Raw genomic sequence first — 26,260 nt, forward strand, 5'->3', positions numbered from 1 at the left:
AGGAGGGCTATTAAACCTCCTTGGCTTCTTCCAAAGAATCCCGCTGACGTGTTCTGCCCTTCACTACCGGGTCACGCCCATTATACCATTCCTGTCCTGTGGAGGCGGGACCGGCTGAGAAAACACAGGCACGTCAGCTCTAGGAACTCCCCATATAGACCAGCGGCAGGCAGAAAACAAACAAAAAAACCCAAAACGTAATTTTGTAAAGGTTGGCCGTAAAATCCGTTTTTTTTTTTAACCCAGGCTCCTTGGGGAAGTGAAGGTTCCAAAATTCCTTGTGACCTTGGGCAAGTCACACAATACTCTATTATCTCAGGTACAAATGTATTAGAGCCTAAAAGTATCGTAATTAGAAGAACTTGAATATAATTCACTTACTACTGGAAAGGTGTAAACTATATAATAGTAATAACACCCCCCCCCCCGAAACAAGGTGCATGGAAGAGTGACAGCAGGGCAGAGGTTTCTGAAGGGTGGCAGAAGTGCCGCGGGCCGGCAGGTGGCAGTCTCCCTCCTCTGTACGTTTTGTCATCTCCATTGAGAAGCAATTTTTTTTTTTACGGAGCAAGAGGAGAGGAGGAGGGAAGAAGGAGTTTGTGTGTCCGAGCAGCGTACGCGTGCGATCATTCAGGACGTCTATACACCGACCTCCGCCGTCATGTCTTCCGAAAGCGGCTCTTCAGCTTCGGCCGGCCGGATCGCCAATGGCTGCTGCACCCCCGGCCAGGTGGGCAACAAGGTCACTGTGGTGCTCGGAGCTCAGTGGGGCGATGAAGGGAAAGGGAAAGTGGTAGATCTGTTGGCCCAGGACGCCGATATCGTCTGCAGATGCCAGGTAAGAGGGGAAAGGAAGCAACACATGCGCGCGCACCGCTAGTAGTTACGCTGGCTTATTTTAAAAACTTGCAGAAATGTCACCTTGAGCAGGTTTTATGTTGGAGTCCTAAACGAGGGAGAGAAAGTGGGAGCCGCTGGCCCGCTCTCCCCGTCCGGGGAGGGGGAGGAAGTGCGCGCCTGGCAGTGGTTGACACCGGCAAGCGGCCTGGGCAGATCGCTACCTCCTCGGGGATTAGGAAATGGTGCCGTTAGTGTTGGCCGGCCCTGCGCTCGCCCCACCCCGATCCGCGCATTGCTTTCGGCGATGGATAAGGCAGGGTGACCTAGTCCGTCGCGTTGGTAAAACCCGAGGGCCGCCGCTTTCCTTATTTCTGGCCGGTTCCGGGATCTTGGAGGCCTTACTGGGCGGAAGCAGATCGGTGTGGGCCCACGGCCCTCGTTACAACGCTGCGGGGTGGGGGGAAAGGGAGCGAAGCCGCTCATAATCTGCAGTGTGCTAGTAATAAGGAAATGAAGCACCTGGCTCCCGCTGTGTCTGTGTGGATGCGCTCGATCGCCTTCAAACTTGCTCAGCTTCCTTTTGATCTCGTCTTGTGTTTGTATTAAAATACAGTTTAGGGGGACCGACCTGCTTATAGAGAGATTTTTAGGGTCTTCTTTTTTTGTTGTTGTTTAAATTGGGTGTGAGCTATTTAAATGGATGTGCGCCACCTTGACTGGAAGCTAAGTGAATACGTAGGCATACAGAGTTCCTCTTCTGCAGGCTCCTGGACCTGGAGGCAAGAAGCTTAGTTTTGGCGGGAATCGCGCATTGTGCGGCGGTTCCCTAGAAGTCTGCGGGATATTCCGCCGCATGTACAGGTTGTTTTTTTTTTTTTTTTTTTTTTGGGGGGGGGGGTGGCCCCTCCCCTCCCCTCCCCTCCCCGGCGTGCCCGGCTGTCCGCACTTTTTTTTTTTTTTGTAACCTTTTCCTGTCATGACATTGAGTTCGTTTTGCTCGCGGGCGCCTAAATTGATTGTAAAACGCCTTGTTATACGTTTGAATCATGGGCCTAGTTTATGTGTGTGTGTATATAATATGCTAATATGGAGGAATGAAGGAAGAAAGAACTGGCTTTTTTGGGAATAACCATAATATATATATATGTATGAGATACCTCATACATATTCATTATGGTTATGCCCAAAAAATCAACAAACAGTACTCCTGTTCTGTATAAATTACAAAATCTTTATTAGTGAAAACAAGTCAGTGCATTACTCACACTGCCATCCACACCAAACTTATACCCTGATCACATATGTAAATCCCACAAAGAACTTTAAACATAAACCTTAAATTGCAGTTTCTTCAATCTCTGTGTATCATCAGAGCACAGTCTCAATAAAGATCAGTCAATGAGCCCAGTAAGGCCTCTCCCCCTGCCCTCCCCTCCCCTCCTCTCCTCGTCCAGCGATCTCTCCTCTTCATGTCCAGCGATCTCTCCTCTCCCCCTGCCCTCCCCTCCTCTCCTCGTCCAGCGATCTCTTCTCTCCCCCTGCCCTCCCCTCCTCTCCTCGTCCAGCGATCTCTTCTCTCCCCCTGCCCTCCCATCCATGTCCAGCGATTTGCCCTGCCCTCCCTCAGCTCCCCGACAGCCCTCCTCTCCTCCCCCCCCCCCCCCCCAGCGCATTTAACCTTTTTATTTTCAGTGGCAGTGAAGAAGAAAGCACTGCGGGCTCACCTCCAGCTTCTCCCTTCCCTTACACAGTGTCCCGCCTTCTGCGCTGATGCATTTTCTGTTTCCGCGAGGGCGGGACACCTCCAACTTCACCCTTCCCCTACACATTGTCCCACCTTCTGTGCTGATGCATTTCCTGTTTCCGCGAGGGCGGGACACTGTGAGGGAAGGGAGAAGCTGGAGGCGAGACCGGGAGAGGAGGGCTGACGGACGCGGAGCTGAGGGCAGGACGGAGAGAGAGCTGCCTTCAGCGCTGCGCTGGCCTTGCGTTTGGGGGGCAGTGCCCCCCCAAACTACACCCATGGTTTGAATGGTGTTATAGGGAGTACCTCACTACAAATAAATACTGGCTTTTTTGAAGGCAGGAAGCATGTGGTAGTTTTATTCTTCTCAACCCTTTGTCACAAATAAATGATAAGAGTACGGTATAATTCAGATTGGTAGGAAAGCTGCTGTGGTCCTTTCCCTGCATCCTGAGCTCGATTTTAACCACGGCCTAGAGATGAAAGGCAAAGCGCTGTGATGGTGTGATAATTCCCTTGAGCCATTTAGGCCTCATTTTCCTCATTCTATAACAGGTCACCTAAAGTTAGGCATCAATTATGTCTGTAACTTACAGAATGCTAGCACTTATGTGTTTGTTATAGCTTCAAGGCAAGCAAGCATATGTGATAGCCATGCACTCAGTAGTGTTATGCAATACTTGTGTGCACAGCTACCTTGGGGGGGGGGGGGGGGATCTTTTTATTTTTTTCTCATATTTTTTGCACAGCTACCTTGGGGGCCTTTTTTTCATATTTTTGTTTAGGTTTTTAAACAGTAGAAATAACAGATAAAACAAAACAATCTTAACAGTGTGTTTTGGTGTACATAAGCAAATAGTGCATCAGATATAGTGGGCAGTATGACATATGGACATAGGATTGAGATATAAAGACATATTTATGGACAGTTCAAGTATCAGTCTAAAGGAGCCCAGGTATTCATCACAGATTTCACAAGTGTTGTTTGTAAGAAGTAATAGTTCATATTTCTTTATAATACAAACATGACTCCACCATTCCAAGAAATTAAGAAGTGTGTTGTCTTTCTATTTGCATATTATTAAATGTAAAGCAACAAGCCAGTATAATGTTAAATAATTTGTGATGATTCAGGTAAAGAAATGTCCACACTGGAGGACCGAAGGATGACTATATTATAGGATATATGTAGATCTGAAGGTAATTTAAAGATGTCAGAGATTCTTGACCAAATATAATTCTTGTCCTTTAGATTGTAAGCTCCTTGAGCAGGGACTGTCCTTCTCTGTTAAACTGTACAGCGCTGCGTAACCCTAGTAGCGCTTTAGAAATGTTAAGTAGTAGTAGTAGAGATTCTTGACCAAATATAATTCTAGTATGCTCGTGCATTTGGACAATAAAAGACCATGTGTGACAGCCTTCAACAGAGTGGCACGACCAGTATGAAGTTGAGGAGAATTATTTGGAGATCTTGGTCAATTTTATTGGAGTCCAATATGCACAGTGAAGTACAAAGGAGGACTGAGAAATAGCTGCTGATTTAGTTGGACGTAAGGTTTTTGACCAATATGTAGTCCAGTCTATTTCCGATGTGTTTATATTTAGATCGTTCTCTTACAAAGCTTCTATTTGTTGCACACATTGTATAAAGGATTCCATGAGTTTTTTTAATATAGTGCAGAAGCCCTTTTATGGGCACAATATAGTTCAAGACAATATGATGAGAAATTTAATAAGTCCCGGGTGAGCAAGGAAATAGGGCAATCAGGAGCTAAAAGTGAGGAGACTTGTTTCCAGGGGAAAGTAGGAGTTATAGTTACATTATACAATCTGGATATCATATCTGGAGACAAAAGGTTCCCTGCAGTGTACAATTGAGATAAAGTCCAAATCCCCTTAGATTCCCATTAATCTCACAGATGTTTAAGTATGGAGGAATCAAATAGGAGTACCACTGAGGTATTTCTTGTAAAGATTCGATTTTATGTTTGGTGGTAATTCGTAATTCTTTCAAGGAACCTGCTGAAACTTTGAGAATTTTCAGGGACTTGGGGTAATTAAACTTATCCATAAGAGGGAGGAGATGCAATGGGCATGGATGTATTAGGGAGACTTCAAAAGAAAGCCATCTCAGTTGTAGTGGAAGATTTTAAAGATTGTTTTTCAACTCTGCCTTGACTGATAAGTGCACTCGGGGTCTGTATTTTTGATTAGTTTTTTTTTTTTAAGTCCAAGAATTTTATTGGTTTTAGAAAAAGACAAACAATTTATCAATCAATAACATCAAGTAATAACATCAACTGTAACACAGAATTCAAACAGCAGAGAGAGAGAGAGAGAGAAAAAAATTACCTAAAATTATAAGATTTCAGATAATTATCCACATGAAACCAAGTTTTAGCTGTAAAACATCTCACCAGTTTTGTCTGCAACAGAGGTTTCAAATTTTTGAATCTGTAAAATTGAATGCTTCCAAAAAGTAGGATTGAGATTAGAATTATCTTTCCAATGCAGAAGAACCAGTTTTAGCGCAGCAACCACTAAAATGTTCAGTAATTTTTGTTGGGAAACATCTAATTGATCTTGGAATAGCACAGAACCTAACATAATAATTGAAGGAGTAATTGGACCCTGTACAGGAAGAACGTTTGAAGTATAAGACCACACCTGACACCAAAATTCATAAGTTATTCTACAATAAAAAATCATATGAAGCTAAGTACCAGTTTGCGAGCCACAGGACCAACATTTGTTGTTATTCGAGAGACCAGCTACTGCCAATTTATGAGGAGTCCAAATCGCCCTATGACGAAAGAAATGTGACTGTACGTAGCTGGCTGAAGCTATAGGCCTGCTCACTTTAGACCAGAGATATGACCACTGATTGGGTGATATCTGAATTTGCAGATCGTTTTCCCAAACTGAACATAGGCTTAGTTTGCTGCGTAAACATTTTTGTATAAAAAATTTGTAAAATTGTGATACAACATGGCCTTTGTAACAAATTTTAGAGAGGAAATCATGTATAGGAGGGGACAAAGGAGGCTCAGTGGTGATTATGGACACAAAAAAATACATTGACGAAGGACACAGACAGCTCTCAGACAATACATACTACAGGAAACTGAGGATCCCACACAGGATTATACAAAGCACCTGAAAGACCTGATCAGAACATGTCCTAAACAAGTACAGCCACATCTGAAGAAACTCATACCAAACCAGCCTTCTGTAGGCACATTCTACATGCTACCCAAAATCCACAAACCTGGAAACCCTAGCAGACCAATCATATCGGGTATTGGCACACTCATGGAAGGAATTCTGAAACTTCTCGTGCACAAAACAAACAGCTTCATACAAGACACCACAGTCTTTCTGAATAAATTGAAAAACATCAAGCAATTTACACCAAGCACCCTTCTGGTCACGATGGATGTAGAATCACTATACAGCAACATTCCCCATGCGGATGGCATAGCTGCTTGTAAGAAACTCCTAAAAACACCCACACTGGACCATCAATACTCACCAGAAATCATTACAAAATTAAATTTATTTTAACTCACAACTATTTCCGCTTTAACAATGATATCTACAAATAATGGGCACTGCGATGGGCACCAGGACAGCACCCCAATATGCCAACCTCTTTATGGCTGAGCTGGAAGAGACATTTCTGAATACATACCAGACCAAACCCCTAAAATACTACTGGTACATCGATGACATTTTTATGATTTGGACTGAGGGGGAAGAAACTCTGAAACAATTTTACAATTCCTTCAATACATACCATCCTACAATCAGATTCAAATTGACTACTCCCCAGAAAAAGTCAATTTTTTGGACACCACAGTCTCAATCAATGATGGCTATATACAGACATCCATATACAAGAAACCCACAGACAAATCTACCTCTACAGCTTCCACCCTTCACATACAAAAAGATCCATTATTTACAGCCAAGCCACAAGATACCACCGTGTCTGCTCTGACCCAGGGGACAGAGACAGACACCTTGAAATCCTGACTGCATCCTTCGAACAGAAAGGCTACAACCCCAAAATAATCTCCAAGAATATTGCCTCCTCCCTCAAAATACCCAGGGAAAATCTGCTACAATACAAAGAAAAAAAAAAGCCACAGAATCCCCCTTATAGTGACATACAACCTAGAGCTGGAAAAATTAAGAAAAAATCATAAAAGATCTTCAGCCTGTACTCCAGGAGGATGAATTACTGAAATAGATATTCCCACCCCCACCAGTGCTGGCCTTCTGACAGCCACCCAACTTAAAACACAAGCTAATTAGAAGTAAGCTCCCAACACAGACTCAAAAAGAAAAGAATAGCACACATCCTTGCAATATATCCAGCAGCAAACTATGCCAAAACATTTCACAGGACCCCACGGTCATTCACAAAGGAAAAATATTCAACATGAAGGAATCTTTCATGTGCTCATCTTCCAATGTGGTATATATCATTCAGTGTAAAAAATGCAACGAAGGCTGCTACATTGGAGAAACAAGTCAGATGCTAAAGAAGAGATTTAATTTACATAGACACCATATGAAAAATGCTAGTACCAATAAGGATGTCATGCCTGTGGGGCAGCACTTCACAAAACCATAACACTGTACCAGTGATTTCATGGTAAGAATCCTGAAAGGGAACTTTAAAACAATACAGGAACGTAAGACCTTTGAAGTCAGAATGATTAAATATTTTGACACCCACCAGACAGGACTTAACAAAGATCTGGGTTTTCTAGCCCATTATAAACCATAAAATTGTACTGCTTTGTCACCCTCCTGTCTCCATGCATATCTTCCTGTCTCTCACCTATCCACCCCCATCCTGTTAGACTGTCACTGAAATGCTTTGATGTTTCACTTATATATACTGCCATCTACCAGTATTTGCTTATTTCCAGTCTGCTGAAGAAGGGCAACCTCCGAAAGCTAATCAAGAAATATATTAAGTTATGTCCAATAAAAAAGGTATCATCTTATTCCTTGTCATCAAGCAGATGAAGCCATTATGTATGGGTTGTGTCCATCAACCAGCAGGGGGAGATAGAGAATACTCAATTTTTCACAGTGCCTCATGGCCAGCTAGCTCCACTGCCTCTTCAGTATTCTGTATCTCCCCAAGCAGGGTGGCTGCAGCTTCTTCGAGCTCCATCAAAAATCTGCCTGGGGGTGGCTCCTGGCTTGCCAGTTGTTAGCTGGGATGTTTGAGGCTATAGCAGCTTCACTTTGAAGGCACATAGGTCAGCCCTTTCCCTGCCTTACCCATGCCCCCGTGGATATGGACATATTAGATTGCTTTTCCCTGTCCTTTCCCACTCAGTGAATGCAGGCACATTGGTTCGCCTTTCCCCGCCTTTCCCACTTATCTGAGCCTCCGGAGTGTTTTTATTTACCTCTTTTGACCCTGCTTTCGTCACAGCGTAAATAAATAAATAAATAAATAAATAATTAAAGTCGCGTCGCGCTTTAGCGCAGCGATCTTGGAAAAGAGGTTTTTTTTTTCTTGAGATTCTTCTGCAGGACCGGAGCTGTGATACTCGGTCTAGTGAGGTAAGAGTGTTTTCTGACTCTTCCGGGGTGGGCCTGCGATCGGGACGTTTTTGGCGCGAACCGCCATTTTTGAATTTTACCGCCATTCTCGACGATGGCTGCGGAGACTGTAAAGTGCTGTTCTAAATGTGGCAAGCGCAAATCAGCAGCGGGGCTCTGTAATTCGTGCTGTACAGAGGGTAGAGCCGGCCCGAGCATGGCGAGCGGTGATCTTTTGCGCTCTGAGCTGGCAGTGGACGCCATTTTGGATTTTCCACATGGCACGGCCTCCGTTGCGACGGAGAGCCCTGAATCGGGGGGTCCTCTGAGTGAGGCTAATAATAGAGCTGATAGCCCTGGGCAGGATCCGGGCGTTCAGGGAGCGGTTTTCTCCCCTGATTTTGTTTTAATGCTGCATAGGGTGTACATGCTTAAAAGAGCTCTTCCACAGGGTTCATCGGACCCTCTGCCTGCCCCCTCGGTGGATCCTGGCCTTTTGGAGTTGGCTTTGCCTGTTTCCTATCCTCCTGATAAACGCAGAAGGGCTAATTCCCCTTCTGAGTGTGGCGCACCCCCCTTTTCCCCCCCGTGGTCGGGCTATGAGGATTCTGAGGGGTCTGGTAGAACTTCTTGGGCTGAAGAGCCAGAGTCGGGTGCAGAATTGCCACAGGAGCTTGATGATCTGTCTGCGGTGAGGATTTTCCACCGCGAGGAGCTGCCAGCGCTTATTTCAGATGCCTTACAAGCCCTCTCGATTGAAGATCCTGGGAGTGGCACAGCCTCCTCTGTTAATCCAAGGATGGCTAGTACCAGAAAGCCTGCTCGAGCCTTTCCTTTGCATGACTCCATCCAAGAGCTTATTTTGGCTCAATGGGCTGACCCCGAGGGACCTTTGAAGGTTGCCAGGGCTATGGGGCAATTATACCCTCTGAGTGAGAACATTTGGCTCGCTTTGCAATGCCTAAAGTGGATGCCCTGGTCACGGCTATGACAAAGAGAACTACCCGCCCTGTTGAAGGAGGTGTTGCCCTGAAGGATATTCAAGACCACAGGCTTGATTCAGCTCTGAAGCGGTCCTTTGATTTGGCAGGTCGCACTGTTCGGGCGTCTGCATGCAGTTGTTATGCTGCTAGAGCCTGCCTGGCTTGGTTACAGCAGGCAGTGGAACAGCCCAGTGATGGAGCGGAGACCTTATCTGAAGTGGCTCCGTGGATGGAGTCGGCCTTGTCCTTTTTGGCTGACGCCCTTTATGATATGGTCAGAGCTTCGGCTAAACAAATGGCTGTAGCAGTGGCGGCTCGCCGCACTCTTTGGCTACGACATTGGGCGGCGGACATGGCCTCTAAGCAAAGGTTGGTTGAAGTTGCCCTTTCAAGGCCTTCTCCTGTTTGGTGAGGAGCTGGAAAACATTGTTAAAGGCCTGGGGGATTCCAAACCTCAGCGCTTGCCTGAAGATAGGCCGAAGCCTTCCTCTAAGGGTCAGGCGGTCCGCTCCTCTTACAGACCTTGCTTCCGTGAAGCTAGAAGGTACTGCCCGGGGCGTGCTGCTGGGTTCACTTCGCGTGCCCGCTTTCAGCAGAGAAACTCCTTTCGCTCTGACAAATATTCCGCAGCTGCCGGTTCAAGGCCTGAAGTTCAGGGGCGACCCTCTCAATGATGGTGTGCCGGCCCCCTCCTCGTTTCCTGTCACCAGAGGAAGACTTTCCCTCTTTATCGAGGAGTGGGCCAAAATCTCCGCAGATCAGTGGGACCTGATCAGAGACGGATACCGAGTAGAATTCGATGCCCCGGTGAGAGACGTGTTTGTGGAGTCCCGATGCGGTTCTGCCGCCAAACGGGCGGCGGTAGAGGAGACTTTGCACACTCTGTGCCAGATAGGGGCTGTGACCCCGGTGCCTCCCGCCGAACAAGGTCTAGGCCGCTACGCCATTTACTTTGTGGTGCCACGAAAAGGCGGGTCTTTTTGCCCGATCCTGGACTTAAAAGAGCTAAACAAGTCCTTAAGAATGCGGCATTTTCACATGGAAACCCTGCGCTCCGTCATTGCGGCGGTACAGCCAGGAGAGTTTCTCACGTCTCTGGACCTGAAAGAAGCTTACTTGCACATACCAGTTTGGCCCCCACACCAGAAGTTTCTGTGGTTTGCGGTGTTGGGAAAACATTTCCAGTTTCTGGCCTTGCCTTTTGGCCTCGCCACAGCTCCCCGAACCTTCTCCAAGGTAATGGTGGTAGTAGCTGCCTTTCTCAGGCGAGAGGGTATCCGGGTTCACTCGTACCTAGACGACTGGCTCATCAGAGCAGACTCAGAAAAAGAGAGTCATCTAGCTACAGCCAGAGTGGTTTCAGTCCTTCAATCTCTGGGCTGGGTCATCAATATGGCCAAAAGTTACCTGACCCCTTCGCAATCTCTAGAATATTTGGGGGCCAGGTTCGACACAGCCTCGGGCTATGTGTTTCTTCCCGAGCAAAGGCGGTGCAAGCTTCAGAATTAGGTCCGTCTGCTCCTGAGGATGCCCCGCCCGCAAGCTTGGGACATTGTCCAGCTGTTGGGATCGATGACGGCCACCTTGGAAGTGGTGCCATGGGCGAGAGTGCACCTGAGACCTCTACAGTATTCTCTACTTCAACGATGGTCTCCAGTATCTCAGGATTATCAGTGCAGACTTTCTTGGCTCCTTGCGGCCCGCCTCAGTATGGAGTTGGTGGCTCTCGGACAGCATGTTGCGGCGGGGAATGCCGCTGGCGCTCCCCGATTGGTGCCTAGTGGTGACAGATGCCAGCCTGAAGGGCTGGGGCTCACATTGCCAGGGGAAGCATGCTCAGGGTCTGTGGACGCCCGACGAGTCGGAGTGGTCTATCAACCGCCTGGAGTTGAAAGCGGTGTTTCTGGCTCTTCTGGCCTTTCAAGTGACCCTGGAAGGATTGGCTGTCCGAGTGATGTCGGACAACACGACAGCAGTGGCCTACATAAATCGACAAGGCGGCACTCAGTGCAGAGCTCTAGCCGCGCAGGCCGAACAAATTTGCCACTGGGCCGAGCTGCATCTACAGTCCCTGTCAGCAGCTCACATTGCAGGTCAGAGCGACGTGCAAGCCGACTATCTAAGCAGGCATCAGATCGATCCAGCGGAGTGGGAACTAGCAGACGATGTATTCCTGCAGATATGTGCCAAATGGGGCAAGGCAGTGATGGATCTTATGGCGACCAGTTCCAATGCCAAAGTCCTGTGCTTCTTCAGCAGACGGAGGGATCCTCGCTCTGCCGGGTTGGATGCCTTGGCTCAACCCTGGCCCCTGGGCTTGCTGTATGTCTTCTCTCCGTGGCCCTTGATAGGGCGAGTGCTCCTGCGGATTCGGCTGCATCCAGGAGAAGTGGTGCTCATCGCCCCGGATTGGCCCAGGAGGCCTTGGTATGTGGACCTCCGACAGATGCTGTTGGAGGCTACCTTTCCGTTACCTCTGGTTCCGCACCTGTTGTCACAGGGTCCGGTGGCCATGGAGGACTACTACTACTACTACTACGCTTTGGTCTTATGGCATGGCGATTGAGAGGGCGCAATTGAGAGATAAAGGCTACTCAAATAAGGTAATTTCCACTCTCCTACAGGCCCGTAAGCACTCCACTTCCGTGGCTTATGCCAGGATTTGGCGCCAGTTTGAAGTTTGGTGTGTTTCAAGAGTGCTTTCTCCATTGCGGGCTCCTGTCTCGCCGATTCTGGACTTTTTGCAGGATGGTGTACACAAAGGCTTGGCCTATAATTCCCTGCGCGTGCAAGTGGCAGCATTGGCCTCCCTGCGTGGCAAGGTTGAAGGCGTGTCCTTAGCTGCTCATCCAGATGTGGCACGGTTTCTTAGAGGGGTGCTTCGGCTCCATCCGCCCGTGCGGGCACCTTGTTCAGCTTGGAACCTGGGGTTAGTATTGAAGGCCCTTCAGGGGGCTCCCTTTGAACCGCTTTGGCGTGCTTCAGAGAAAGATTTGACACTGAAGGCCATCTTTTTAGTGGCCATTACCTCGGCGAGACGGGTGTCAGAGCTCCAGGCGCTGTCCTGTAGAGACCCTTTTCTGCAATTCTCAGAGTCAGGGGTCACGGTTTGGACCGTGCCTTCCTTCATGCCTAAGGTGGTTTCAGCGTTTCACCTAAACCAACCTGTTTTTCTTCCCTCCTTTGTTGAGGAGGCGTTTCCAGGTTCATTTGGGCAGTTGCACCTTTTGGATGTGCGCAGGACTCTGTTGCAGTATCTGCGAATTACAAATTCTTTCAAGACCTCTGATCATCTTTTTGTGCTGTTTGCAGGTCCTCGCAGAGGGTCTTCAGCGTCTAAAGCCACTATTGCCCGTTGGCTCAAAGAAGCTATCTTTTCAGCATATCTGCTGTCTGGCCGGGCTCCGCCTGAAGCCTTTAAGGCACATTCCACAAGAGCGATTTCCTCTTCCTGGGCGGAAACTGGAGCACTATCTCCATGAGATTTGCAGTGCTGCAACATGGGCTTCTAAGCTCTCTTTCGCCCGACATTACAGGCTGGATGTGGCTGCCAGGAGGGATGCGGGTTTTGGAGCACAGGTGCTAGCGCGTGGTGTGGCTTGTTCCCACCCTATTTAGGGATTGCTTTGTTACATCCCATACGTAATGGCTTCATCTGCTTGATGACAAGGAAAGGAAAATTAGGTTCTTACCATGATAATTTTCTTTCCTTTAGTCATAGCAGATGAAGCCATGAGCCCTCCCTGTATGATTGTCTGTATTGCAGTGATTCTGATTTTAGATGCTGTTCTTGTTTCCTGAAGTTATATTCCTTCCTTGGGGAGTCGGAAAACAGTCTTCAGGATTCTTGTTACAGTTATAGGAGGATGAGTTCATTCCCTCCAGTTCATGTTTTGGGAGGATGAGTTTATTCCCTCCAGGAGGATGAGTTCATTCCCTCCTTTTTTGGAGTTTATGCCCTTGTTAAGGGGCCATCGTTCGCTATGAGGGAAGTTCATGTTATTCACATTGCGGTTTGCCATACTGCTTTGGAAGCTTCAAATACTGAAGAGGCAGTGGAGCTAGCTGGCCATGAGGCACTGTGAAAAATTGAGTGCTCTCTATCTCCCCCTGCTGGTTGATGGACACAACCCATGGCTTCATCTGCTATGACTAAAGGAAAGAAAATTATCATGGTAAGAACCTAATTTTCCCTTTTCTTTTCCATGTTTTATTTTGTTATATTTCTATTGATTACCTTTAAAAGTGGACTAATACGGCTACCACACCTCTCTACTCAAGAATTTAATAACAACCGCTGGCTGTAAACTTGTTAATAACCCATCAGGAATTGTCAACTGCAGTAGATTTTCTTCAATCTAAAGCAGAAGCTAGTAAGAATTTTGCTTGCTAATTTGTGGTTGTTTTTAACCTCATGTGTCTCTTCCCTATAATAGTGATGCCTAAATCTATTAATTTTTAAGCTTATCTAAAGGCAGGATGTCTTAAGCTGTGGTTCTTTGCCTCTGTCTTTCCCCAGCTTTTGTTTTAAGATATGAGCGATCAAATGTTACAGTAAACCCCTTGTAGCCAAGAGAGTGAAGTATAGCTCTCCTATTGCTGCAGTGAGTCCTCTTGGTTACTTTTTGGCACTGCTTTCCTCAGTAGTGTTCCACAGAGGTACTTGGCTCTGCTTTTGTGCTATCTGTGACTGGCTGAAGGAAGAGAATGTTGATTACACCAAAACTGTACATATTCTAATTCAAAGTAGAAAATAGTGCTAAGACACAGTCTAATAACTTAAAAACAAAACCAAAAGCCTACTGGCAGGCTCTGCCCTGTCAGATATGTTTAGCAAGTATTAATAAACTATAAATTCCATTTGGGTCTTAATTCACAATAGAAAGTGAACCCATAGAATCAATACTTGAGAGAAATTAAAGTGACCTTTCCTCCATTTCTAACCTGTTATGTCTGTTTATACTGTGTTGGCGTTCCTTTCCATTGTTTTTACTTGTAATTTATAGAAAGTAAAATATGTAAGTTTTGCTTTCTGTACACTACTCTGATTTTACCCCTTGAAGGGCAATGTATCAAGTTTAATAAACTAAACAATAACCAGAGAAAGCATACTGAAGGAAGAAGGAAAAGCTGTTATTTTTTTCATTTATATATTTATATTTAGCGCATGTCTTTTTATAGGTAGCCCTAGGTGAGTTATGTCCAGATGCCGTAGGTGTTTCCCCCTCCCTAGAGGGTTACAGTCCAAAAGCTAGATTAACTAAGTTGTGTTATTGCTGTTTAACATGTTTTCTTTAATATAGGCCTCATTCCTTATCCTGCTAGACCAGTCCAGCCCTATAGATTTTATCGCCTTACCAACAGATGGAGGTAGAAAACTTAAAGGTTCTGATGACATCACCAATGTTAAGCAATGGTTATCAACCTTTTTTGTGATTGCGACTCCATGACTGCAGCCAAATAAAATTGTGTACCCCCACCCCCCCCGAGAACTTTGAAGAGCCTACCCAGAATGCGACCCCAAATGTGGGTTTTGTGATGCCATTTGTACCAATCCAGTTTGGGTAGTTCTAATATAAGGAGAGGTACAGCCAGGTCTCTACCTCCAGCAGGTGATGCAGGTGGATAGGTGTAGCAGAATATTTTATTTATTATTTTTATTCGTTTTCGTGGCTAGACTCCCCAGGCCTTGAATTTAATGCGCTCGTCTTGGGTTGACATCTAGCTAGGGGGACTCCTTCTAGAGATCACGGCTAGACCTCTGGTTGAGGCGTAAGAGATTTGTCTCCTGGTTGATCAGCTTATGGGCTCTTGTTCACAAGACTGAGCTGCTAGGGGGCCTAGGGGTCTAGTGGCAGGAGCAAGTCCCTCCTCCCCTGACCTTATAAAAAAAAAAAACCAGAAAAGGGGTTCTAGGCTGGTTTTGACCTGTGCTGGCACTGCAGCTTAAAAAAAGAAAAAAAAAAGTGCCAGAAAGAGCAAGGCTCTCTTTTTTTTTTTTTGCAACAACTTGTGACGGCAGGTGAGCAGGCTAAGGTACAACAGGCTGCCCAGCTGTGTATAGGCCATTTTCTTTGAGCCCCAGACCAGCAGTTTCTGCTTCTCTGGGTGATGAGGGGGGGGCGTGGGTGGCCATGTGGCTTCTGCAGCATAGGATTACAGCAGGCTCTTTGGCTTGGCAGTTGGGTGGGCTCATTTTTGCAGCAGGGGAAGCTATGGAGACCTCGCAGTACCCTTCTGGGGGTGGACTGATAAACAGGCTGTACCTGCTCCATATGGAGGATCTGGAGATGTTTTTCAAAGTCTCTAAGGTGGACAGTCTGCTGACAGCTGTCACCAAGAAGATCACCATACTGGTGGAGGGCAGCTTGACCTTTAAGCCGAGATTTAGTTCTTTATGCCCCCAGTGTTGATAGTACAAGCAGTGGTCTGTGGAGGTTATGTGGCGTGAACTGCTCTCTACTGGGCTCAGCAGTTTCCTCCATCTCTGGATATGGTCCTCTTGAAGTTGGGGGCAGCCATTTTGGTAGACATCTTATATGACCTTATCTGTATTTTGTTCAAACTTGCTAGCTTCTGGTGTAGTGGCTCACAGCTTGCTATAACTCAAGAATTGGTCAGTGGATGCTGCCTCGGAGACACACCTCATAAAGCACCCCTTTTGGGGCTGTCTACGTTTTAGCGAGGAGTTGTAAAAGATTGTTAAGCATCTGGGGGAGGCCAGCCTCAACATCTCCCAAAAGGTGAAGTAGAGGCTCTAGGCCGCCTTCTGTTTGGCTCTGGTCTAGAGACTGGAACTGTCCGCGTTCCAGTAAGATGGCTTCCTTTGAGGCTTCATTGGGGGGCTGAAAAAGGCTAGCCCTTTCGGTGTGCAGGGAAACAGTGGTTCAGGCTCCTCTATCTCCATTGGCACCCTCCTGGAGGGACTAAGGGGCTCCAACGATATTCAGCAGTTCAGGGGAAACAGTTGGAGGCAGGTTCTGCCTCTTCCACTGGGAGTGGTCCCTTATCTCAGATCAGTGGATTCTTAAGGTGTTCCAGTGTGGCTGTGCACTAGGGCTTGCAGAACTAATTTCAGACACTTCTATAATTTCTGTTTGTGGGGCAGGGCCCATGCAGTAAGGGAAACCTTGTCATGACTTTGAACTCTGGGAGCTGTGGAACCAGTACCATTGCAGGAGTGCGGTTAGGGCCGCTATTCAGTTTATTTCAAGGTCCCCAAGAAAGGTGAGACTTTCCAACTAATTCAGTTCTGGGTGTCAAGGGATCAATTCTGCCATGAGGGTCCTGCATGTCTGGATGGAGACTCTTTGTTCGGTCACACTATTATCTGACCTCTCTTAATCTTGTGGAATTTTATTTTCTCATTGCCATTTTTCATAAGCATTTCCTCTGGTTTTGTGTCTTGGCAGAACATTTTTAATTCAGAGCCCACAGCTCCTCAGACCTTGCAAAAATGGGATCAGAGTTCTCCTTCAACAACAGGCTGATGTGGGTGGACTTGGAGTCCAGATGGGCAATAGCTCAGGTGGTTATCTTGCAAAAGCTGGGTGGTGAATTTTGCCAATCTGGAGCCAGCTCAGATCCTGAATATCTGGGGGTTTTCTTTGATACCTGTTGGGGGTTGGTCTCCCTTCTGCAAGCTCAATTGAGCAGACTTTGCTCACAGCTGCAGGCCTTCAGTTTGCTTTCTGCACCAAAGACTTGGGATTATCTGCAGTTGCTAGGGTTCACAAAGAATCCGGAGGTGGTACCATGGACTCTGGACCCAAAGGAATGGGAGTCCTGTTTTTCAGCTTGATGAGAACTCAGTAGAAAACCAGGTGTTAATTCTTCAACAGGAGGGGGAACTTGAGTCTCTGGCTATCCTGGTACAGCAGTGACCTGAATTTGAGCTGCTGCGCTTCTTTGCACTGTGGCCTCTTGTGAATTGGGTGATTCTTAGGTTTGTGAAGCACCCATTCCTTATCATTATGATTGTGCCAGATTGGCCTCATTGACTTTGGTATGCAGACCTCATAGGTCCTCCCCTTACTGAGAAGCCAGGGGTTTATTCTCCAAGGCCCTGTTCTGGAAAATCTGGATTCCTTCTGGCTTACTTGGTGTTTTTTACATTCTTTCATCAAAAATTACAAGCTTGATGTCTGGACTAGAACAGACAGTACATTTGGCAGGAGCTATGTCTTCCTCCTCTTCCTCCAGCCCCCCCCCCCCCCCCCCCCCCCCCCCCCACCTCTGTAGGATGAGAGCTTTGATGTACACTCCATAGGTTTGGATTGGTCTAGCAGGATAATAAAGCCGTTAATATCTTTTTCTTGGATCCTGCTTGATCAGTTCAGGACCAGTCCCAGGGGAATATAGTGATTGCTTGGGGCCTTGGCCTGCCACCTGTCTGTTAGTTGGTTTCACAAGGGATACTTACTATGAAGGTAGGTTGTCCATTTCTTATGCTTTGATTTGAGCTACTTTGGTATTAGCATACTGGAAAGTTCCTGAATACATCTCTCCTTGTAAGGATGATGTATTTGGAATCTTCAAGTTCTTTTCCTCTGTCTGCTGATAAGGATCCATATGTCTGGACTTGTGTAGCATAAGTCAAGGAAAGGAAATTAACAGGTAAGAGAAATGTTCATCTTGTCGTCAGTGGGGCCTTTTTACTAATAATACAGTATTCCATATCATCAAGCTGATCAATCCATAGACTGGTGGGTTGTGTCCATCTACCAGCAGGTGGAGATAGAGAGCAAACTTTTGCCTCCCTATATGTGGTCATGTGCTGCCGGAAACTCCTCAGTATGTTCTCTATCTCAGCAGGTGGTGGTCACACACAGCAGCAGCTCTGGCTAGGCCTCCAAGCCTAATCCTTAGGTTTTGTTGAGGCCTGGGGTTGAGGGCTCTTTTGAGCAAGTGCAAACCTGGTGGTGCCAGGTCCCTCCTTTTCTCCCCCCTCCCGCTGGCTCCGTTTAAAAAAAAAAAAAAAAAAAAAAAATTTAAACGTCTTTAAAGGCGTTTAATTCGACGTTTCTTTAAACGTTCATTGCAGCTACTCACTGGGACACCAGTTCGTTACAGCTCGGAGCGGCAAGCAGGTAATTTTACCTTTTTATAGCGGGCAGGGGGTTCCCCGATTCTTCTCCTCGTGGCAATGGCGTCGGAGGGCGAGGGCGCAAAGGGTCGCTCCCCGGATCGCTGGAGCGCTTCTAGAGGGGATGCGGGGGTTTTACAACCTGATTCGCCCTTGATGGGTGATAGTTTAGTGACCGATGAATGTCCCGGTCGTTCCTCCGGCGTGGCGGTTTTTTCCCGCCATAAACGCCCATCCCCCGTTCCTCGCCTCCGCCATCTTGGCCGGCCATGCGGCTCGGACGGCTTCTTCGGGGCCGCCCTTGAGGTTGGAGACATTAATGCCATGAACGCCCTTAATTTGGGCGACGGCACAAAAGCGGCTAAAGTTAAGCGCCGTTCTTCCCGCGCGGCTCCTTCACGGAGTTTCGCACCGGACGCCATTTTGGATGCGCAGCATGTCTCTCCCCCGCTATTGCGAGCGCCGGTTGAGAGTGCGTCTAGGGCTGTTGCCCAGGCTGCGGAAGTGCACAGTCTGGGGGGTTTCTCCCCCGAGTTTGTTTTGCTGCTGCATCAGGCTTTCCTCATGCAAAACGCTGCCCCTGCTCCCTCTTCTGATAAAGAGGTTGAGGTTCCCAGAGGTAAACGCCCTCGGGTTGATTTCCAGGCCTTGGAGGACTTTTGTCTCCTCCGATGTAGATGAGGGCAGCGTGTCTGAGGTCTCCCAACGATCCTTTGCGGATTCCTTGGAGGAGATAGATCCCCGCTCGGCTGGAGCGGATGACCCCTCTGCAGCGCGGCTTTTTAGCCCAGAGGATTTGCCCAACCTGTTGTTACAGGCCATGGACACTTTGAAGATTTCCTCTCCGGAGGACGTCTCTCCCTCAGCCCCTGTTGGCTCTGCCATTATGCTGGGGACGAAGCGCCCGCCTAGAACCTTCCACGTGCATGATGCCATGCACACCTTAATTGCGGCTCAATGGGATGTCCCGGAAACGAGCCTTAAAGTGGCTAGGGCTCTGTCCCGCCTCTATCCTTTGGCTGTGAGTGAACGTGAGGCCTATCTGTGGCCTACCGTGGATTCTTTAATCACTGCGGTGACTAAGAAAACGGCGTTGCCGGTGGAAGGTGGCACGGCCCTAAAGGACGCCCAAGACAGAAGATTGGAGGCGGCCTTAAGGTCGTCCTTTGAGGCAGCTGCTTTAAGTTTGCAGGCCTCAGTTTGCGGCTCCTATGTGGCCAGGGCGTGCCGGACTATGGTGCAGCGGGCTTCCCCCTCGGATCATTCCTTGAGGGCTGATTGGCCGGCCCTGGAATCGGGCTTAGCCTATTTGGCAGACTTGCTGTATGATGTCTGGAGAGCCTCAGCTAAAGGCATGGCTCAGACAGTCTCTGCGCGGCGGTGGCTTTGGCTGAAACATTGGTCTGCTGACCACGCCTCTAAATCCCGCCTGGCTAGATTGCCTTTTAAAGGCAAGCTGCTCTTTGGGGTCGAGCTGGACAAAATCGTGACCGATCTCGGCACGTCTAAGGGCAAGAAATTACCAGAGGTCAGGGCTCGGGTTAGTACTCGTCCCGATACTTCCAGAGGACGGTTGCAGGAAGCCCATCGGTACCGCCCGGGCAAGTCGGGTTCCTCTGCCCCCTCTTCCTTCAAGAGGAATTTCTCCCCCAAGCAGCATTCCTTTCGCAGAGACCGCCGTCCCGGAGGTGCTCCCTCCGGTCCTCCCCCAGGGTCTCGTACCCAATGACGGGGCCTTGGTCCACGCCCCAGTGCAGATTGGAGGACGGCTGTCCTCGTTTCTGGGCGAGTGGACCACTATAACTTCAGACGCGTGGGTGCTGGAAGTCATCAGAGACGGCTACAAGCTAGAGTTCTGCCAACCCTTAAGAGACGGGTTTGTACTCTCTCCCTGCAAGTCTCCGGTCAAGCTGTGGTAGTGCAGCAGACCTTGGACAACTTGATCCGCCTGGGTGCGGTCGTTCCGGTGCCAAAAAATCAGATTGGCAAGGGACGTTACTCCATTTACTTTGTGGTTCCAAAGAAAGGAGGTTCTGTCCGGCCTATCCTCGACCTCAAAGGGGTCAATCGGGCCTGGAAAGTGAGGCACTTTCGCATGGAGACTCTCCGCTCTGTTATAGCGGCAGTGAAGGCAGGAGAGTTCTTGGCTTCCTTGGACATCAAGGAAGCGTACCTGCATATTCCCATCTGGCCTCCTCTCCAACGCTTTCTGCGTTTTACAGTCCTGAGACGACACTTCCAGTTCAGAGCCCTCCCTTTCGGGTTGGCTACTGCTCCGCGGACCTTTTCCAAAGTAATGGGGGTCATAGCGGCCTTCCTGCTAAAGGAAGGAGTACAAGTCCATCCTTATCTGGACGACTGGTTGATCCGAGCCCCCTCTTATGCAGAGTGCGGCAAAGCTATGGACCGGGTAATTGCTCTTTTGAGCTCCCTGGGATGGATCATCAACTGGAAGAAGAGCCAGCTGCGCCCGACTCAGTTCCTGGTGTATCTGGAAGTTCGATTCGACACCCAAGTGGGCAGAGTGTTCCTGCCAGACAATCGGATTGTCAAGCTTCAGGCTCAGGTGGACTAGTTCCTAGTAGCCTCTCCTATTCGGGCTTGGGACTACGTGCAGCTGTTGGGCTCTATGACGGCCACGATGGAAGTAGTGCCCTGGGCCAGGGCTCATATGAGACCACTACAGCTATCTCTGCTGCTGCGCTGGACTCCGATGTCGGAGGATTATGCTGTGCGCCTTCCCGTGGACCCAGCAGTGCGCAAGGCGCTGAGCTGGTGGACGCAGACAGACAAGTTGTCTGCAGGATTGCCTCTGGTGACCCCGGAGTGGATTGTCGTCACGACAGACGCCTCTTTGATGGGCTGGGGAGCCCACTGCTTGGGAAGGACAGCGCAGGGGCTCTAGTCTCCTGCAGAGGCAAGTGGTCTATCAACCTCCTGGAACTCAGAGCCATTCGGTTGGTGTTATTGGAGTTCATCCCGGTACTGGTGTTGAAGCCTGTACGGGTCCTGTCGGACAATGCCACGGCTGTGGCCTATATCAACCGCCAGGGAGGTGCCAAGAGCGCCCCTCTAGCCAAGGAGGCTATGAGTCTTTGCCAGTGGGCGGAAGCGAACCTGGAGCAGCTTTCAGCGGCCCACATTGCCGGAGTCATGAATGTCAAGGCGGACTTTCTCAGTCGCCATACCTTGGAGCCCGGAGAGTGGCAACTATCTGCTCAGGCGTTCTTGGACATCACGAAGCGCTGGGGCCAGCCGAGCCTAGATCTGATGGCGTCATCGGCCAATGGCCAAGTGCCGCGCTTTTTCAGCAGAGGACGGGACCCTCGATCCCTGGGAGTAGATGCTCTTCTCCAACAGTGGCCGACACAAGAGCTCCTCTATGTGTTCCCGCCCTGGCCCATGTTGGGCAGGGTGCTAGACCGGGTGGCAAAGCATCCCGGCAGGGTAATCCTGGTGGGTCCGGATTGGCCCAGACGTCCCTGGTATGCGGACTTGTTCAGGCTCTCAGTCGACGATCCTCTGCGGCTGTCAGTGGAGCAGGGCCTGTTACATCAGGGTCCCGTGGTGATGGAGGATCCCTCCCCCTTTGGTCTTACGGCCTGGCTATTGAGCGGCAGCGTCTGAGGAAGAAGGGCTTCTCAGACAAGGTCATCGCCACTATGCTGAGAGCGAGGAAGCGCTCTACTTCTACTGCTTACGCCAGGGTTTGGCGTATCTTTGCAGCATGGTGTGAAGCAGGCTCACTTTCTCCCTTCACTGCTCCAATTTCTTCAGTGTTGGCGTTCCTGCAAGAAGGTCTGGAGAAAGGCCTGTCGCTCAGTTCCCTTAAAGTCCAGGTAGCGGCTCTGGCTTGCTTCAGGGGCCGCCTGAAGGGTGTTTCCCTGGCTTCGCAGCCAGATGTGGTGCGCTTTCTCAAGGGAGTTAATCACCTGCGCCCTCCTCTGCACTCAGTGGTGCCTGCGTGGAATCTCAACCTGGTGCTAAGAGCATTGCAGAAGCCGCCTTTGGAACCCTTGTCGAGGGCATCTCTGAAAGACCTGACGTTGAAAGCAGTCTTTTTGGTGGCTATCACTTCAGCCAGAAGAGTTTCCGAGCTCCAGGCGCTCTCATGTCGAGAGCCTTTTCTGCAGTTCACTGAGGCAGGAGTGACTATTCGCACAGTGCCTTCCTTCCTGCCCAAGATTGGTTCTCGCTTCCATGGGAATCAGCAGCTCTGTCTCCCTTCCTTTCGTAGGGAGGACTACCCAGAGGAGTACTCTGCTCTTAAATATCTGGATGTGAGACGAGTCATCATCAGATACTTGGAAGTGACCAATGATTTCCGGAAATCGGATCATCTGTTTGTCCTGTTTGCAGGTCCTCGTAAGGGTCTGCAGGCTGCTAAGCCTACAGTGGCAAGATGGGTCAAGGAAGCCATTGCAGCGGCTTATGTGGCCGCGGGGAAGGTGCTGCCTATCCAGCTGAAGGCTCACTCCACGAGAGCTCAGGCGGCCTCGATGGCAGAGGCCGGATCCGTCTCCTTGGAAGAGATATGCAAGGCGGCAACTTGGGCTTCGGCTCATACATTCTCCAAGCATTACCGTTTGACTGTGGCTGCACGGGCGGAGGCCCGGTTTGGAGCTTCAGTGTTGAGGTCAGGGATTTCTATGTCCCGCCCTGGGTGAGTACTGCTTCGGTACATCCCACCAGTCTATGGATTGATCAGCTTGATGATATGGAAGGTAAAATTATGTATAATCATACCTGATAATTTTCTTTCCATTAATCATAGCTGATCAATCCATAGCCCCTCCCAGATATCCCAGATATATATTCTGGTTGCATTTTAGGTTCAAGTTTAGCCTTCAGTTACTTCAGGAGGACTTCGTGTTCAAGTTCTTCTTTCACTTGGATTCTTCAAGAGTTGAGACGAGTTTGTGTTACAGTGAGCTGCTGCATTCCTCTCCCCTCCGTTTTACGGGGCTGGATTGAGACATAAATTCTGCCGGCACTCCCTCCCGCTTCGTGCGGCTGTAGGGCAGCTTTGTACCCCTCCCGCTTCGGCGGTGTTAGGGTCAGTCAGCTCCTCCCGCGGTTGCGGTTGCAGGATAAGCCAGATCCCCCCGCATCGGCGGGTGTGGTGTCCCTCCCCCGCTCCGCGGGGATGAGCTGGACGGATTCCCCTCCCCCACTTGTGTGGGGATGAGCTGGGTTAATTCCCCTCCCCCGTTTCGGCGGTGGTGAGCTGGGCAGAGTGTCCCTTCGTGGGTGTAATTCTCTAAGTGCTGAGTCCTGCGGATGGAGCTTTGATATCGACATACTGAGGAGTTTCCGGCAGCACATGACCACATATAGGGAGGCAAAAGTTTGCTCTCTATCTCCACCTGCTGGTAGATGGACACAACCCACCAGTCTATGGATTGATCAGCTATGATTAATGGAAAGAAAATTATCAGGTATGATTATACATAATTTTACCATGTGTGTTAATGCATTGATGCAGATGGCCAAACTTAGCCCTACGTTTGTACCTATGCCCACATCACTGTTTTGATTTGTTACAAAACAGGATTGTTATGCCAGTTCACTACAGAGATAAGTTTATTAGTGCCTAAGGTTTTATAATATGGGACATAGGTAATATTGATTTTTTTCACTTTATCCCAGTTAGCATTTACAGGTGAATTCACAATTTAGTTTTGTTCATATTAAGTTAAAATTCCTGTTTCTCAGTAAGATGTTATCCTAGAGTGCTTCCATACTGGATCATGTTACTTAAACTGTTTTCTCTCTATAGTTTCTTTCTGCTTTTGCTGTTCAGCCAGTATTGTTCAAAGTGACGGTTATTCAAAATTTACAACATTACAGCATATTAGATGTTTATTTTATTTGGCTCTCTCTCTGAATGGAAGTCTCTTACCAAAGCCTAGGGGAGATCCCAGTTGCTCCCTTCTTGGGTGGAGCCTGTCTCTCCATGACACGTCCTTCCAGTCCTCTTTCTTCAACTGGCTTGTGTCCAGGAAACTATTGGCTGTAAACAGATGCAAGTAGGTGGCGTGCCCACATGGCACTTCATGATCTACCTTAATGGGATATGATAAGTTATGAGAGGTTGCTCCTGTGATGCAAAGGCCTGGTTTTCTAAAGCATACACAACCCATCACTCATGATAGGCCTGTTAAAGAAAAGTCTCGACAGACCTATTTTCTGATCGCCCAATTGGATAAGCATATTTGCTGGGTTGAGCTGACCTGGCACCATGGTTCTTGCATGTCCCATGACTCTAGAGTCAACATTCATATTTCCCAATCAACATGTTCTCTGGTGCACCAGCTTGGAACAATCCATGCTGACAGCTCAGTTCTCTAAAAAAACAGTGCAGGCCTGGTTTAAAACAGCTAAGGAGCAAAACCTGACTTGGCCTGACTTCCTATAGCCATCAGCCCCAAAGTAACCTCAAAACTAATTTTAACAGATTCAAAATTTAAAAAGAGAGATTTAAAAGCAATGCTGCTTTTCTCATAGCATTTTATATAAAGTGCTATATTTAATTAAGTGAACTACATCCAATATGTTAGCATTTAACTTTCAAAAAGGAGACTATGATAAAATGAGAATGGTGAAAAAAAAAAACTTAGAGGAGCTGCTGTGAGGGTCAAAAATTTACATTCAATTCCCGGCACAGGCAGCTCCTTGTGACTCTGGGCAAGTCACTTAACCCTCCATTGCCTGCCGCATTGAGCCTGCCATGAGTGGGAAAGTGCGGGGTACAAATGTAACAAAAATAAATAAATACATCAGGCGTGGATGCACCATCCTGGAAGCTCAGGCCAAATATATTCTGTGTAGTAAAAAAGGAGGGAGGAAGACCAAACGACATCCGGCATGGTTAAAAAGTGAAGTGAAGGAAGCTAAAAGAAAATCCTTCAGAAAATGGAAGAAGGAACCTACTGAAAATAACAAAAAACAGCATAAGGAATGTCAAGTCAAATGCAAAGCGCTGATAAGGAAGGCAAAGAGGGACTTTGAAAAAAGATTGCGTTAGAGGCAAAAACACAAAATAAGAATTTTTTTTATTAAAAGCAAGAAGCCGGGGGGGGGGGGGGGAGGAAGTGACATCACGAGTGCAGATGGCTGCTTGAGTCTGTAGTTCCGTGGCACCCCACGTTATTAATTGGCGACATTGGCAGTCTTTTGCCTTAAATTAGACATAAAACTGTTTAAGTAATACTTAATACTTGTTGGAACAATCCGGTTTAGTGACAAGCTGAAATGTTGGTGGTTCGCAAAGAAAATCAGCGGCAGGTTGGCGGGTAAAGCCCCGAGGCACCATGTCTCTTCTGAGCGCATTTCGCGCTCCGACTCCGATTCGGCATTGTCTACTGCAGAGGTATGCTTGGGAGCTGCTCCATGTGGGTTGCCTAAGGAGCTAACCACTTGTCTTAAAGAAATTCGTAATGAGATTAAAGCTTCCAAGGAAGAGATACTAGATTGCATTGACGTTATCTCAGTGGACCTGCGGGAACTAGGCGGCCGCGTGGAAGAGCTTGAAACACGTGCAGAGACTCAAGAGGAGCTTTAAGCGCGGCAGATGCACGTCTTAAGAATCTTCATGTCTCTTACGAGGAAATGCAGCATAAAATAGATGACTTGGAGAACCGAGGATGGCGCAACAATCTACGTCTACGGGGGGAGGGGGGGGGGTCCCCTGAATCGGGTGACAAAGAGGACGTCCCAGTGATAGCCAGGCTGATTTGTGGGAAGTTTCTGGACTCTGAGGACTTTGTGATAGAGAGAGCCCACAGAGGTTTAGGTAAACCGATTAATAATCGTCCCCGGGATATTATCATCTGCTTTGGTTTTTATGCAGTGAAAGATCAGATGCTTCAGAGGGCCCGCCAGCTGAATAGTGTGGAATACAACGAGGGGAGAGTAACAGTTTTTCAAGATTTATCTCAATTCACCTTGAACTTAAGGTGTGCAATGAAACCTGCATTGGATGTTTTGATTAAGAATAAAATTCCATACAGGTGGGCTTTCCCCTTTGCTCTTTGTTTC

At 48.1% G+C, this 26,260-nt stretch overlaps 1 protein-coding gene across 1 annotated transcript in view; it reads left to right on the forward strand.

Annotated features, from left to right (window-relative positions):
• Positions 1-546: 546 nt before the first annotated feature.
• The window catches only part of ADSS2 (adenylosuccinate synthase 2), a 188,304-nt gene continuing 162,590 nt past the window's right edge, over positions 547-26,260 (forward strand). Inside the window, exon 1 of the mRNA XM_030196473.1 lies at positions 547-838. Coding sequence (XP_030052333.1) covers positions 662-838 — 177 coding nt within the window. The 5' untranslated portion in view covers positions 547-661. The remainder of the gene's footprint in view (positions 839-26,260) is intronic.

This window comes from Microcaecilia unicolor, chromosome 3 (assembly GCF_901765095.1).
Source record: "Microcaecilia unicolor chromosome 3, aMicUni1.1, whole genome shotgun sequence".
Classification (NCBI taxonomy): domain Eukaryota; kingdom Metazoa; phylum Chordata; class Amphibia; order Gymnophiona; family Siphonopidae; genus Microcaecilia; species Microcaecilia unicolor.